The 14,406-nt window shown below is 43.2% G+C and overlaps 1 protein-coding gene across 1 annotated transcript in view; it reads left to right on the top strand.

Annotated features, from left to right (window-relative positions):
* Positions 1-14,406, top strand: part of LOC124621526 (kinesin-like protein KIF23) — a 143,144-nt gene that overhangs the window by 23,960 nt on the left and 104,778 nt on the right. Inside the window, exons 4-5 of the mRNA XM_047147147.1 lie at positions 2,591-2,789; positions 8,188-8,326. Of these exons, the coding sequence (XP_047003103.1) occupies positions 2,591-2,789; positions 8,188-8,326 (338 nt within the window). The remainder of the gene's footprint in view (positions 1-2,590; positions 2,790-8,187; positions 8,327-14,406) is intronic.

Here is a 14,406-nt window from a genome sequence, read left to right on the forward strand (position 1 = left end):
ATGAAGTTTTGATAAGGAACCCATGTCTGGAAGCGTACAGTTTGGATTTAAAGTAAGTTTGAAGATTGGCTCACTTTCATCTGTGCTGCTTCATAGTACACACACAAGCTCAGAGGAGGACACTGTTGTCTGTCCCTGTTGTAATTACTTTATCACATAACACCTTTGTCCATCCAAGACAGCTATGGGAAATTGGTGTGTTTGAAACTAATAAGGTTGGCTGTAGTGCTCAAAGGATATAATGAACTCAAGGCATTGATGAGGACGTTCTTAGTTTCATGTAGTTACATAGGAGAGGACCTGACGAGGAGTACTCAAAAAACTGCCTGTGCCATGTGCTGCTACAGCACACAGGTCAGATCTCATTGCCTCTGCTGTGTGCAGGCTGTGGAACTGGAGATTTGAAAGTGATTCTCAATTGATTTTTGCTCCCAAACAGTACATTTCTGGATACGAGTTCCTTATATAATAGAAGTTTCGAATCATCCTTGTATATTCTTTGTTATCCACACAGCATACATTGATGATGCCAGATAATATTAACAAATATTCTCTTTTGAAACATACATAATAAAAGGCAGTGGTGGGTTACATACAAATTTGATTTTATCCTTATGATTGATATAGTCTCTCATAAATAACTACGGATTATCTCGTCTGCTCTTGATCCCAACTATGTATAGCCTCACCATTTGGTGGCAACTCATAATTTCCATTTTATTGTCAAGTAAAAGAAAATGATAAGTTAATTAATAGTATCAGAGAGGGAAACTTATGAAGGTAATGAGACTGAATTTTTAGGACTAATTATTTCACGTAGCAAATTGTGAGTATCTCTCTTAAAATCCAAAATAGGCGTAATGAAACAATTGCCTTGCAGTGTTCAGTTGGAGAAATAATATCTAATAATAATGGCTACATTCTTTACCAAATGGAAAAGTCGACAAATATGTGAAAGCTTCAGGTGTAGTTATGATTATCTAGTTATATGATGAGAGATGGCTGTAGCATGTTAAATGGTTGGACTAAATGTTTTGAGTGCCCATGTGTCCTTTTCAACTTTGATATAACTGTATATGCTTACTTGCCTAAAGCTAGGAAGGTGTTGCACATTGTACATTAACTTGTTTTTCAAAGTTATGGAATCTGGTTAAAATTCTTCAGCTCGGAACTGTTTCATAGCTGAGATTTCAAGAGTAGTCAGTATTTCCCACTCTTGTTTGAGACGAACTGATCTGGCATATGGTATTCAAAGATCCAATGTTTTGAAAATAGTAGATCTAACTTGTATTCGAGCTCCAGCCACACACTGCATATTGTGTGTACAACTATGGCATTTGTGTTAGTGATCTTTGTCTTCCCTTTTGTGATATTGCTCCTTTTATTTTAGTAAAGTGTATCTTCGAAAAACCTCTAATGGAATAAGTCAAAAGGTGTAATGTCAAGTTACCAAGGAGGCTAAGGAGTCCATGTGCTTCTTTTGTGATTTTCTGGAGCTGCTGGTTCAGGACATTTTAAACAGCCTTGGCCTGGTGTTGTGGTGCTTGTTGCAAAATAGTTTAACAGTAAATTAATTGTGGTGAAGAGGTCCTCCAAAGAGTCTTTGGTGGTGAATGGTGGAAAGTCACAGGTATGTTCTCTGTGTCATCTTCACTTGTCGTAGGTTGGCTGGTATGATGCTTAACATACATACTACCTGTCTGCATGACGTTTTTGTACTGCTGGTTGTGGATGATAGTTTTCATGTAACACATTTGGAGTTCTTTGACACTTAGGGACAGATTTGGGCTGAATAACTCATTCAAGATGATGTGCCCTTTCCTCAGCAATAACTGGCTACCTGCCTTGGCTTTGCTTAGTTAGCTTTGTGTATCTATGGCTAGAGGACTTGTCTGGTATAGCAGTAACAAATTGTATACAAAAATATCCTTTATCAATCAGGCTACCTGTCAGTAAATACTGTATCACAATCCCCACAGTAGTGTGTGAGAGCGTTCACATACTGACAGAAAAATGTGGCAGGTGTCTGTAATTTAGTGATACGCATAGAGTATCACGCTACACTCTTAAATACCATGAGGACAGTTGCATATGTTTTGATTTACACAAGGCAAAAACTGTTGCAGCATCTGAACCAAACAACAAAAATGAGGTTGTAAAGTATGTATTCAAACATCCTGCACATGTCTGTTCACAAAGTGGGTTTTTACCAGTGATATAAATTTCATTATTTACCTTCATAAAGCAATGCAGCTAAATTGTCTACAGCATTGCTGTTACCAATAAGATTTTTTATTTTAGATTTTTTGTTATATTTCAGATTTTTTGTTGTATTTTAAGAACTTCAGTTTTTTCTGTAATAAATAGGAAGTTATGCTCTAAATGTTCCATTGACATGATACAACCATATGTGTTCATCTGAAATAAAAATACATTAGTTCTTTGTATAAGGGCACAAAGTACATGAACAGGTGGTATTTACATCAATTTGAAACAAATAACACAAAACATGTAAAAATCTTTGTAGCCATAGCTGATACAGTGAGCTGTTTCACTATTTCTTCTAAAATTATTTCTTTGTTAATTTTAGATCTCTGCAAAGTCGAATCATCAGGGAAGATGCTAATCACAATATGTATGTACATGGTGTGACAGAAGTGGAAGTTAAATCAACAGAAGAAGCATTTGATTTATTTTACAAAGGACAGAAACGTAAAAGGATGGCTCACACTTCGCTGAATGCTGAGTCAAGTCGTAGTCACTCGGTGTTCACAATTAGACTGGTGCAGGTAAATCTTACGATGGAATACACCTACATTTGAAAATGGTACTTTGTGTGAGGGCTATTAGTAACTTAACTTCAGATTGGCTATTAGGAACAAACAAATGCTTCATGGCACTTGAATGGTTGGAAAAGGAGACCATGATAATCATGTTGCCAGTCTACCTGCAACAAGTAGAAAAAGTGGATGAAGTTATTGTCCCTCCTGCCAGCAACAAGATCAGTTCACTCACCTGCTTTCTGCAAGCTGGAGTAGTCAACACTGTAGAGATTCATTGTCTGTTGTGTAATGGTATATTTATCTTAAAATTAACAAATGAAGAGATGATTTAGTGGTTATTATCATTATTACTATTATTATTATTATTATTATTATTATTATTATTATTATTATGGTAGCACAAACTTATAGTCATGCTTACAAAAATATTTGCCTTTTGCATTACATGTGGCTGATAATGTACTATGTGACTGCAGTGCTCTTACATAATTTCTGCCTGTCCAGTTGATGATTATCAGAGAAATTAACTTTAAACATTCAGAACATATTCCTGAGATACAGGTTCCAAGTTCAGTTTTTACTCAAGTGATTACAGTCTTGAAACCCAACTGTTAATTCTTCAGCCAATTTCCATGGTACATAATAATAATGAAACTCAAATATGTGACAAAAAGGGTGGGTATTAACTATTGAATCTTCAACTAAAATAATGGGAAAGCATTCTTTCTTCCACCAATGTTTCCATAGTTTGAGTATAGATACATATATGTGGCAACATTAAATTAGATTGTGCTTACAAAATTTCAATTTAGCAAATAGCACATGAGAACAATTACCTGTGTTCATTAAGATTTATTACCAATATGTACTTTTTTATGGGTAAATTATTAATTGGAAGAAGCTGTGAAAAATGTAGATAAGCAGCAATAAATTGTGTGTACTAAGTGCCTCTGTTAGTCAGCATCTTACTCAAAGAGTGCAGTTTATGTGAAATTAGATTGCAGCCTGTAGAGAAAGATATGATTGCTCCATAAATGTGATTGCCACCATTTAATTCCCCCAAACTTCTTTGCGGATTTGTCTTTGACAGATACCGTATTTACTCGAATCTAAGCCCCACTCGAATCTCGGCCGCATCCAAAAAATGAGACTCAGAATCAAGGGGGGGAAAAAATTTCCCGAATCTAAGCCACACCTGAAATTTGAGACTCGAAATTCAAGGGGAGAGAAAAGTTTTAGGCCGCATCTCCACTTTGGAACAAAGTTGGTCCATTGTAATATGAGACGCAATTTAGGTCGAATGAATGACGATACAGCTACAGTAGCTTGGTTCGAGTCATAAGCTTAGCAATTAAGCTTTACCAGGTAGCCATTGATATGCGTCAGGCGCTCCGTCCATATTTATATGGGTACCCTTCCCTTTTCATGTGCTTCGTCTGGTTTGAATTGATTGCTTATTTTTCTTTGATCTGATAAGCGCAGTTTTCTTTGTTATAGGTGTTCACGTCACTCTAAGCTGAAAATGGCATTACTGTATTGTTCATGCACTTTTTGTTGCATTCTGATAGTGCGTGTTTACGGCCTGTCGCCGCTCGCAGCATGGCTTGCCTGTGAGCGCACTACCGCCGCTTACAACTAAAAAGAGAGAGGGGGGGGGGAATCGTCTCATTAGCGAAACAATGGCAAGAGACTGCTATTTGTTGTTACTTACACTGCTGCTTTCTTTGATAATGATCAACAAGAACCAAATAATAGACTGCGTATGATAGAAGATGTTCTGAACAAGAGTTTAGCGAAAATGTTTCCTCGTTTGAAAATCTTTGCAGGCGCCGCTTTAGTACATTACGTTACATTCTGCACAGAAATTAGTCATCTTAGATATAAAAATCTAGTCAATTGCCGTGCTTCATTTCTGAATGTATCACTATTAGCCATAAGAATAATACACTCCTGGAAATGGAAAAAAGAACACATTGACACCGGTATGTCAGACCCATCATACTTGCTCCGGACACTGCGAGAGGGCTGTACAAGCAATGATCACACGCACGGCACAGCGGACACACCAGGAACCGCGGTGTTGGCCGTCGAATGGCGCTAGCTGTGCAGCATTTGTGCACCGCCGCCGTCAGTGTCAGCCAGTTTGCCGTGGCATACGGAGCTCCATCGCAGTCTTTAACACTGGTAGCATGCCGCGACAGCGTGGACGTGAACCGTATGTGTAGTTGACGGACTTTGAGCGAGGGCGTATAGTGGGCATGCGGGAGGCCGGGTGGACGTACTGCCGAATTGCTCAACACGTGGGGCGTGAGGTCTTCACAGTACATCGATGTTGTAGCCAGTGGTCGGCGGAAGGTGCACGTGCCCGTCGATGTGGGACCGGACCGCAGCGACGCACGGATGCACGCCAAGACCGTAGGATCCTACGCAGTGCCGTAGGGGACCGCACCGCCGCTTCACAGCAAATTAGGGACGCTGTTGCTCCTGGGGTATCGGCGAGGACCATTCGCAACCGTCTCCATGAAGCTGGGCTACGGTCCCGCACACCGTTAGGCCGTCTTCCGCTCACGCCCCAACATCGTGCAGCCCACCTCCAGTGGTGTCGCGACAGGCGTGAATGGAGGGACGAATGGAGATGTGTCGTCTTCAGCGATGAGAGTCGCTTCTGCCTTGGTGGCAATGATGGTCGTATGCGTGTTTGGCGCCGTGCAGGTGAGCGCCACAATCAGGACTGCATACGACCGAGGCACACAGGGCCAACACCCGGCATCATGGTGTGGGGAGCGATCTCCTACACTGGCCGTACACCACTGGTGATCGTCGAGGGGACGCTGAATAGTGCACGGTACATCCAAACCGCCATCGAACCCATCGTTCTACCATTCCTAGACCGGCAAGGGAACTTGCTGTTCCAACAGGACACTGCACGTCCGCATGTATCCCGTGCCACCCAACGTGCTCTAGAAGGTGTAAGTCAACTACCCTGGCCAGCAAGATCTCCGGATCTGTCCCCCATTGAGCATGTTTGGGACTGGATGAAGCGTCGTCTCACGCGGTCTGCACGTCCAGCACGAACGCTGGTCCAACGGAGGTGCCAGGTGGAAATGGCATGGCAAGCCGTTCCACAGGACTACATCCAGCATCTCTACGATCGTCTCCATGGGAGAATAGCAGCCTGCATTGCTGCGAAAGGTGGATATACACTGTACTAGTGCCGACATTGTGCATGCTCTGTTGCCTGTGTCTATGTGCCTGTGGTTCTGTCAGTGTGATCATGTGATGTATCTGACCCCAGGAATGTGTCAATAAAGTTTCCCCTTGCTGGGACAATGAATTCACGGTGTTCTTATTTCAATTTCCAGGAGTGTACGAATATAAACAAAACATGATATGTATATTCTTCCGCATTTGCTGTTGTCTCACTCTAGTTTCGTAGTTTATTAGGCAGATAGGATTTTAATGAGATAGCAGCAAACACGAAAGAATACATCGCAAAATGTTTATATTCGTATTATTCTTATGGCGAAGAGAATACTGCATGTGATTCACAATTCATAAAAAAATGGTTCAAATGGCTCTGAGCACTATGGGACTTAACATCTGTGGTCAACAGTCCCCTAGAACTTAGAACTACTTAAACCTAACTAACCTAAGGACAACACAAACATCCATGCCCAAGGCAGGATTCGAACCTGCGACTGGAGCGGTCACGCGGTTCCAGCCTGAAGTGCCTAGACCGCATGGCCACACTGGCTGGCAATTCATAAAAGTTCCTATTAGCAACCATCTCTTCTCACAGGTAGAAAGAAATTCAGAACATAGTTAGCCATACTGACAAAAAACCCCAAACAGTCTTGCCAGTCGGATTTTCGTAGTACATTGAAATGCTGCTACATTCGAAGATGAACAATACGGAATTTGTATTTACTTCGTTGTTTCATTGGATAATGTATGAAAATGCAGTGGCCGAAACTCGGGGCGGAGAAAAAAGCTCGTCTTCCACTTTTTTTTTTTTACTGTCGCAGAGGTTTTGGCGCCAGTATTTGTATTTGTGCCAACAAAGCTTGCCTGTGTAGCGCTACATATATTCGACGACAGAAGTAAGTTGTGGCGGCACCTACCAACATTTTTCAGAATTTTGCTTGCTTTGCACTCGATTCTAAGCCGCAGGCGGTTTTTTGGACTACAAATACCCGAAAAAAAGTGCAGCCTAGATATGGTGCAGCTGAGTGGGGGAGAGCCCCCATTTGGAGTGGGTAGCACCAACACAGGTGACTCGTAAATGTAGCAGATCAAACTTACTTCAGAACCACTAAAATGCGGAGACTCTACGTTTCTTTCTGTGGCTGCTATATGGGAGTGAGGTAGGGCTAAAAGGCGACTCCCCACAATACTTATTGAGATTACTTTTTGACCACATTGTTCTTTGTTGAACATCTTGAGCACAAGTTTGGAGATGCAGCAGGGATTTTGAAAATGAAAAGTGGTTCATTTCTGATTAATACAGTCTTGTCCACTCAGTCATGGGCAGTGCTCACCTGTTAAAAGCTGGGTGACATTACAATAACTCGACCCCCTCCCAACTTGCCATATGCCTCAATATGGTACTGGGTATCAACTTTCTACACAGCCTCCTTGTATAGACTGATGACGAGTTACATGCCAATTTGGAGCAACAGGCTCTGCATTTCATCCTCCTTGATTCCGAGCTGTGGACTTAATCTCAACTACTAATTCGATTTGGAGGTTAATTCAGCTTAAAGGATGCTTTTGTTAACAGCTTTGAGCATATGGCTAAAAAATTTCAGGTTTTGGTTCACCATTACTTTTATCTGTTACGTTGATACTTGTTTGCTTTGCAGTTTTTACCACAAATCAAAATTAGATTCTCAAAAGTCACGAATTTTACACTAAAAAGATAATTAATTGGTACATAGTTGTATTGATGTGGTAATTAGACAATTTAGCTCAAATATTACTAGAAAATAAGTGGCCTGAGATCATCTCTCTATTTCACAACAATGCACAACCACACTCTGAAGGAAGGAAAAACTTACTTTCTGGCTGGGAGCATTTCCAGTATCCTCCCTAAAGTCTGGAGCTAGCACAAAGAGGTTTCCATGTCTTGTGCAAACCTGGCTGGCTAGTCAGCACTTCAGGACTGATGTTGAGCTCAAGGATGGTGTCACCAACTGGTTGGAGCATCAGGGGGTAGCACAGTTTTCTTTTTTTTTTTTTTTTTTTTTTTTTTTTTTTTTTTTTTTTTTTTTTTTTTTTTTTTCAGTCTGAGCTTAATTTATGAATAGCCCTCATACAATTTACGCTGAACGTCTTGTTGAAACAGCAAGATAAGTTTTTTAGAATTTTGCAATGCAATGTTCAACATTATTCATTTTGCTACCAGGCTCCTCTTGATGGCCAAGGAGAAACGGTGCTTCAAGATAAGAGAGCAGTTTGTATCAGCCAGCTGTCACTAGTTGATTTGGCAGGTAGCGAACGTACAAATCGCACAAAGAACAGTGGCCAGAGGCTTCGGGAGGCAGGTGAGGATTGTTAATGTGCTGTTTATAATTGAAATATTCACTGAAGATCAGGGTAGTTGGAGGACATGTGTCACATCTATTATGGTGAACAGGTTGTGTGTTAATTTAAAGTGTCCTTGCATCATTTCAGAGCCTTGTGTAGATTCCATTTAGCCCAATGTAAAGCTAAAAGTGGCAGTTCATAATCATAATAGTGCCTATCAGTAAACCCATGAGTCTTTAAAGAATTGAACTCCCATGTTTAAAATGGCATCAAATGTCTGATTACTTTACAGACGAATTAATGCGTTAAATATTTGACTTTAAGCATGTAAGTGAGAGGTAGTTCAGGAAAGGTTTGAAATTACATGTAAACTTCCTTGTAAGTCACTAAGTGCTCTCATTCTCAGATAGTGAACGGATGGACGGACGGATGGACTGATTGATTGACTGACTGACTGACTGATTGATCAGTTATGCTGCTTCAGGATACACAGTGTCTAACTGTAATATTTGTCTTATTGTGTTAAACTTTAAACATATATCCTTATACTTGTTAATGACTAGATCATGGAGCATTTTAAATTCGGTCAATAATTATGCAAAATTTTGAAAAACCAATTTTTGTTGCCCTTGTGTTGCATCTTGTACTGGGTTGTGGTATGGTGTGTTAGTAGTATAGATCCTCATCGTTTGCAAATCTTGAACCCGCACAGTAACTGTACTAGCTTGCCAGACCTTCACAACTTCTGCCTATTGCACATAATGCTGTGTGTAGAAGTACAGAATTGGGAAAATTAAATTACGGAATAATCATACATCCGAGAACAATCTAAAAGGTAAGGAAAATGGATAACACGTGTGCACTTTAGAGAAGGTAGTTATTCTCTTTAGCTGAAAGCTGTATAATCTGAAAAAGTATTAATTATTAATACTATTTTATAAATAAGTTCAAATTTGAGCATCAGAGCCCACCAAAAATTTCCTCAAAATGAAATTTATAATTTCAATCTTTCATAAAATAACATTATTTTAGTGAAGTTGCACATGTTTGGAGTCAGAAAAAATTAGGGCTACTAAACTTCGGCACTGAACTTTGGAAAGAGCAACATTTATACATTCAGACATGGTGAAACACAATATCTTCAGATAAAATTACCACCCAGGGGGCTCACAGTTGTTTGGTGAATTCGTCCCTGGCGCACACGGGGCCCCAAGCTATTGTGGCCCATTCTTCATTCCCTGTCTGCATTTCCTTCACCCTCCCTCCCTATCCTCGCTCCTTCCCTGATGCCACCTCCTCCCCCTCTCTCTGTGTTCTGATTTATGTTGACCTGGCTATCCACTTGGTTTCCTGTAGTGATTGAAATTTTGTTCCTTTTTGCCTGTTCTTTCATTCTTTCTGGTTTTTAGGTCCCCACTTCAAAATTTCCTGTTTTTAGTGAGAGCCATATGGGAAAGAACTCAGCATCTATGGTGTGGATTTCTTCCTTTCTCCCTTCCCCACTGTAGCCCCCTTTCACCCTGCTAGGTCACCAGCACAGGTAACCAGTTCGTATGGTGGGGCTGTTATGTACCCATATGGCTGAGCCCCCTGACAACAACAGGTATCACACTACTGATACCTGAGCTGTTCCATCCCCCATGTATACCAAGGACTGGTTGCTTATCTTCCTGGAGCATTGGAACTCCTGGCAATGACCGCCTTGGCAGACTTCCTTGCTGTGGTGCCCATGGAGAAAGCCCCTCTTCAGAGTGGGTGATATCAGGATGGGTGATTGGCACATGGAACGTATCAAACTGCAAAAATCTGACAGTTCTCAAAAGGCCATCTCTTTGAATGGTGAAGGATCCTTGAACGCTGCTTTGTATGACTTGGCAACCTCCCCTACCCTGGCTACACCATGGGAGGAGGGCCAAGCTTGCAGTCTTGTGATGAAACCCTTTCCCCATTACCACGTCTGTTTTAAGACGGTAGGGGACGCATTCACTGCCACAAAGCCATAGTTTTTCGTGGAAAATATCAAGGACAAGTGTGGTGAAGTGGAGTCTCTTGGTAAGATGCAGTAGGGCTCCCTGTTGATCAAAGCTCCTTCTGCCACCCAATCCACAGCTCTTTGTGCCTGTGATCATCTTGGCAATGTCTCAGTGTCTGTCGCTCCTCACTAATCTCTGAATATGGTCCATGGAGTAATTTTTCATAGGGACCTCATCCTGCAAACCGATGAGGAACTCGGGCTAATCTGGAGCGGCATGATGTTCATTTTCTTTGATATGGTGCAGAAGGGTTGCAAAGACCATTGGTCAGAGACTGGTGCCTTCATTCTGGCTTTTGAGGGGGATACTCTTCCAGAGAAGGTCAAGGTTGTGTGCTACAGATGTCATGTGAAGCCATACAGACCTCCACCCATGCGGTGCTTTCGATGCTTGCATTTCGGGCATATGTCTTCCCACTGTACGGCAGTCCCTCTGTGTGGTCATGTGGCCACCCACTCCATGAGGGAAGCCCCTGTGTTCAGCCGCCTATGTGTGTCAATTGTGCTGACCTTCACTGCTCTCACTAGCTGGAATGCCTGGCTTAAAAGGGAGAAAAGAAGATCCAAGAATACAATCCCTGGATTGCCTGTCTTAAGCTGAGGCTCACCAAAAATATGAGAGACTCCATCCAGTGTCACTGTTAACTTTTGCCTCTATTACTCCCCTTCCTCCTCCTCTTGTCACTTCAACGGGTAGAGGTATCATAATTGACCAACTTATCACCGATCTTGATTTGTGTCTCCTCAATGATGGTTCCCCTACCACTTAAGTGTGTCTCATGGCACCTTCTCATACTATTGATCTCATGATCTCCTTCCCTGCCTTTATGGCTTCCCTACATTCATCATCCCATGATGACCTTTGTGGCAGTGACCATTTTCTGGTGATTCTGTCGTTCCTTGCTGCCGCCAGGCAGACAGGACCCCACCACATTGGGTATTCCGCAGGGCCAATCGGCTTTTATATACGTCTGCTGTCCACTTTGACACACCCTCCTGAATTCCATTGATGTATTCATGCAAGGTATCTCTGCCACTAATGTTCATGCTGCTGGCACTGCTGTCCCACTATCCACAGGTCTCACTCGTCAGCCGTCGTCAGCCGGTACCATCATGGACCAAGGCTGTCGCAGTTGCTGTCCAGGACCGCCGACAGGCACTGCAATAATTACAGCTACACCCTTCACGGACCAACCTCCTCACTTTTTAAGTGTCTCTGTGCTAAGGCTCGTTGCCTTATTAAGTGGAGTAAAAAGGAATGCTGGGAGTGCTTTGTTTCCTCCCTGGGGACATATGCCTCTTCATTGCAGGTTTGGTCAAAGCTCCGTAGCCTTCTGGACAGCCAGCGGCAATCAACTGTCCAGGGTCTGAACCTCAGAGATGCTCTGTACACTGATCCATTGGTCCTCGCAGAACACCTCGCGACACACGTCGTGATGGCATCGTCATCCTCTTCCTACCCTACTACCTTTCTCTGGCAGAAACAGAGTTGAACAGACCCTCCACTGTTTCATCCCGCATCGCGTTGAGCCCTATAATGCACCCTTTGCTGAATGGGAATTGGTGCAGGCTCTTAGCTGTTCGTGAGACACAGCCCCAGGGCCTGATTCCATCCACAACCAGATGATTCAACACTTGGACAACAGCTCCTCAGTCTTCAACCACATCTGGCTCATGGGTGCTTTTCTGTCACAATGGTGAGGCACTATAGTTATCCCCATCCTTAAACCTGGGAAAAACCCAATGTCTCTCAATAGCTACCTCCCAATTAACCTTAAGAGTATACTTTGTAAACTGCTCGAAAGGATGGTCAACTTCAGATTATATTGATTACGCAAATCTCAGCATCTTTTGTCTCCGTATCAAAGTGGCTTCCAGGCAGGGAGATCTCCTGACTATTTACTCAGATTGGAATCAGGCTTTTACTCACCTCCAGCACCTTGTTGCGGTCTTCTTCGACCTACATAAGGCATATGACACGGCTTGGCGCCATCACATTTTAGTTACCCTCCATGACTGGGGCTTCTGTGGTCCCTTTCAGATTTTTGTCCGCGAGTTTTTATCTTACCGGCTCTTCCAGGTTTGAATTGGCACTTCACTCAGTGTCCCTCGGATTCAGGAGAACGGTATCCAGCAGGGTTCTGTGCTAAGTCATACTCTTCCTCATTGCCATCAGTGAGCTTGTGACCTCTGTTGGGCCTCTGGTTACCTCGGTGTTGTACGTTGATATTTTTTTGAGCTTGTGGCGTCTGCTGAACGCCAGCTCCAAGGTGCCATCCGACAGGCCTTTGTGAGGGACACCGCCCATGGTTTTTAGTTTCCTCCCTCCAAATGTGGGTTATGCATTTTTGTCATTATCCCACAGTACGCCCTGACCCAGAACTTTATTTAGGCAACCAGCTCCTCGATGTAGCACAGTCCTGTTTCTTGGCCCTTAATTTTGATAAGCTGATGTGGCTGCCCCACATTCGCCACCTAAAGGCTACATGTCTGCAGAAGCTTAATGCTCTCAGCCTCCTGGCCTAAACATCTTAGGGTGCAGACTCTTCTCCATCTTTACCATGATCTGGTCTTGTCCAGACTAGATTATGGTGGTCAGGCTTATGGCTCTGCAGCTCCTTCCACTTTGAAACTCCTTAACCCTGTGCATCATTGTGAAGTGGATCTCACTATTAGTGCCTTTCGCATGAGTCCTGTTGGTAGTCTCTTCACAGAAGTGGGGATTCCCACTCTCCACACCCGACAGAGCCAACTCCTTGTTTCTAATGCAATCGCCATTCGCCAATTCCCTGACTCTCCTGTGTACCCTGTGCTCTTCGCCAGTGAAGGACGTCTCCCTCTTTAACACCCACTGATGGTTGGTATTGCTGGTTGGCATGCGTCTCACTTTCCTCTGTTGGGATCTCCTCTCACTGGACTGCACCCTGTGTCTTTCCTCCCTTACCACCTCCCCCCCCTGACCCCCCCATCCCCGTCCCCCTTGGGTGGTGCCCAGACCACAGATTAGGACTGATCTATTCCAGGGTCCTAAGGTCTCTGTCATTCCTACGGTTTTCTGGCACCTTGTCTGTGCCATCCTTGCAAAGTTTCAGGATGCCACCATCTTTTACACTGATGATTCCAAGACTATTGATGAGGTGGGATACGCTTTCACGTCTCCTACTGGTTTCAAGCACTATTTATTGCTGGGATCACATAGTGTGTTCACAGAAGAGCTTCTAGCCATTCTCAGGTCTTCCTCCACAGTGTTTTAATTTGTTGAGACTCCATGAGCAGCCTGCAGGCTGTTGACCAATGCTTCTCTCATCACCCTCGCTATCCATGACCTCTCTGCCCTTGAGCGGGCCGCCTCTTCAGTTGTCTTTCTCTGGAGACTAAGAATGTGTGGAAGTCCTTGATGAGGGTCTCTCGCAGGAACTCTGTGGTTCTCTGCCGGCTCTGCTTTGGGCACGCTTGGGCGACCCATGGCTACCTCCTGCGCCGTGAAGAGCCATCTCTGGTGGTGCGGTGCCCGGTTGACGGTGGCCCATATATTGTTCAGCTGTCCTCCTTTGGCTGCCCTGCGTGATGATCTTCTTTTACCAGACCGTTACCGTTAATTGTAGCAGATAATGCCTCATTGGCTGATTTGGTTTTACATTTTATGCATGAGAGTGGGTTTTATAATTCTCTGTAAGTTTTAGTGCATGTTCTTTGTGTCCTCCACCCTAGCGCTTGTAAGTTGGAGGTTTTAATGTGTCACAGAGTGGCTGGCTTATTCTCTCTCTCTCTCTCTCTCTCTCTCTCTCTCTCTCTCTCTCTCTCTCTCTCTCTCTCTCTCTCTCTCGATCAGCAAGTATAATTGTTTTAATTGGATCAAGGGACTGATGACCTCGCAGTTTGGTCCCTTACTCCACCCTTTTTAAACCAACCAACGACAATGAAAATTTGTGCTGGATTGCTTATTGTACATGGTCGCATTACCATTAGGCTGTAAGTTTTCGCTTTGCAGCCACACCCAAACTTGTAAGTGTCATCAACCAAGTATTTACAACCTGTACTCGTACGTCCATTGTGTACAGTCCT

The sequence above is a fragment of the Schistocerca americana genome, chromosome 1 (assembly GCF_021461395.2).
Source record: "Schistocerca americana isolate TAMUIC-IGC-003095 chromosome 1, iqSchAmer2.1, whole genome shotgun sequence".
Taxonomy (NCBI): domain Eukaryota; kingdom Metazoa; phylum Arthropoda; class Insecta; order Orthoptera; family Acrididae; genus Schistocerca; species Schistocerca americana.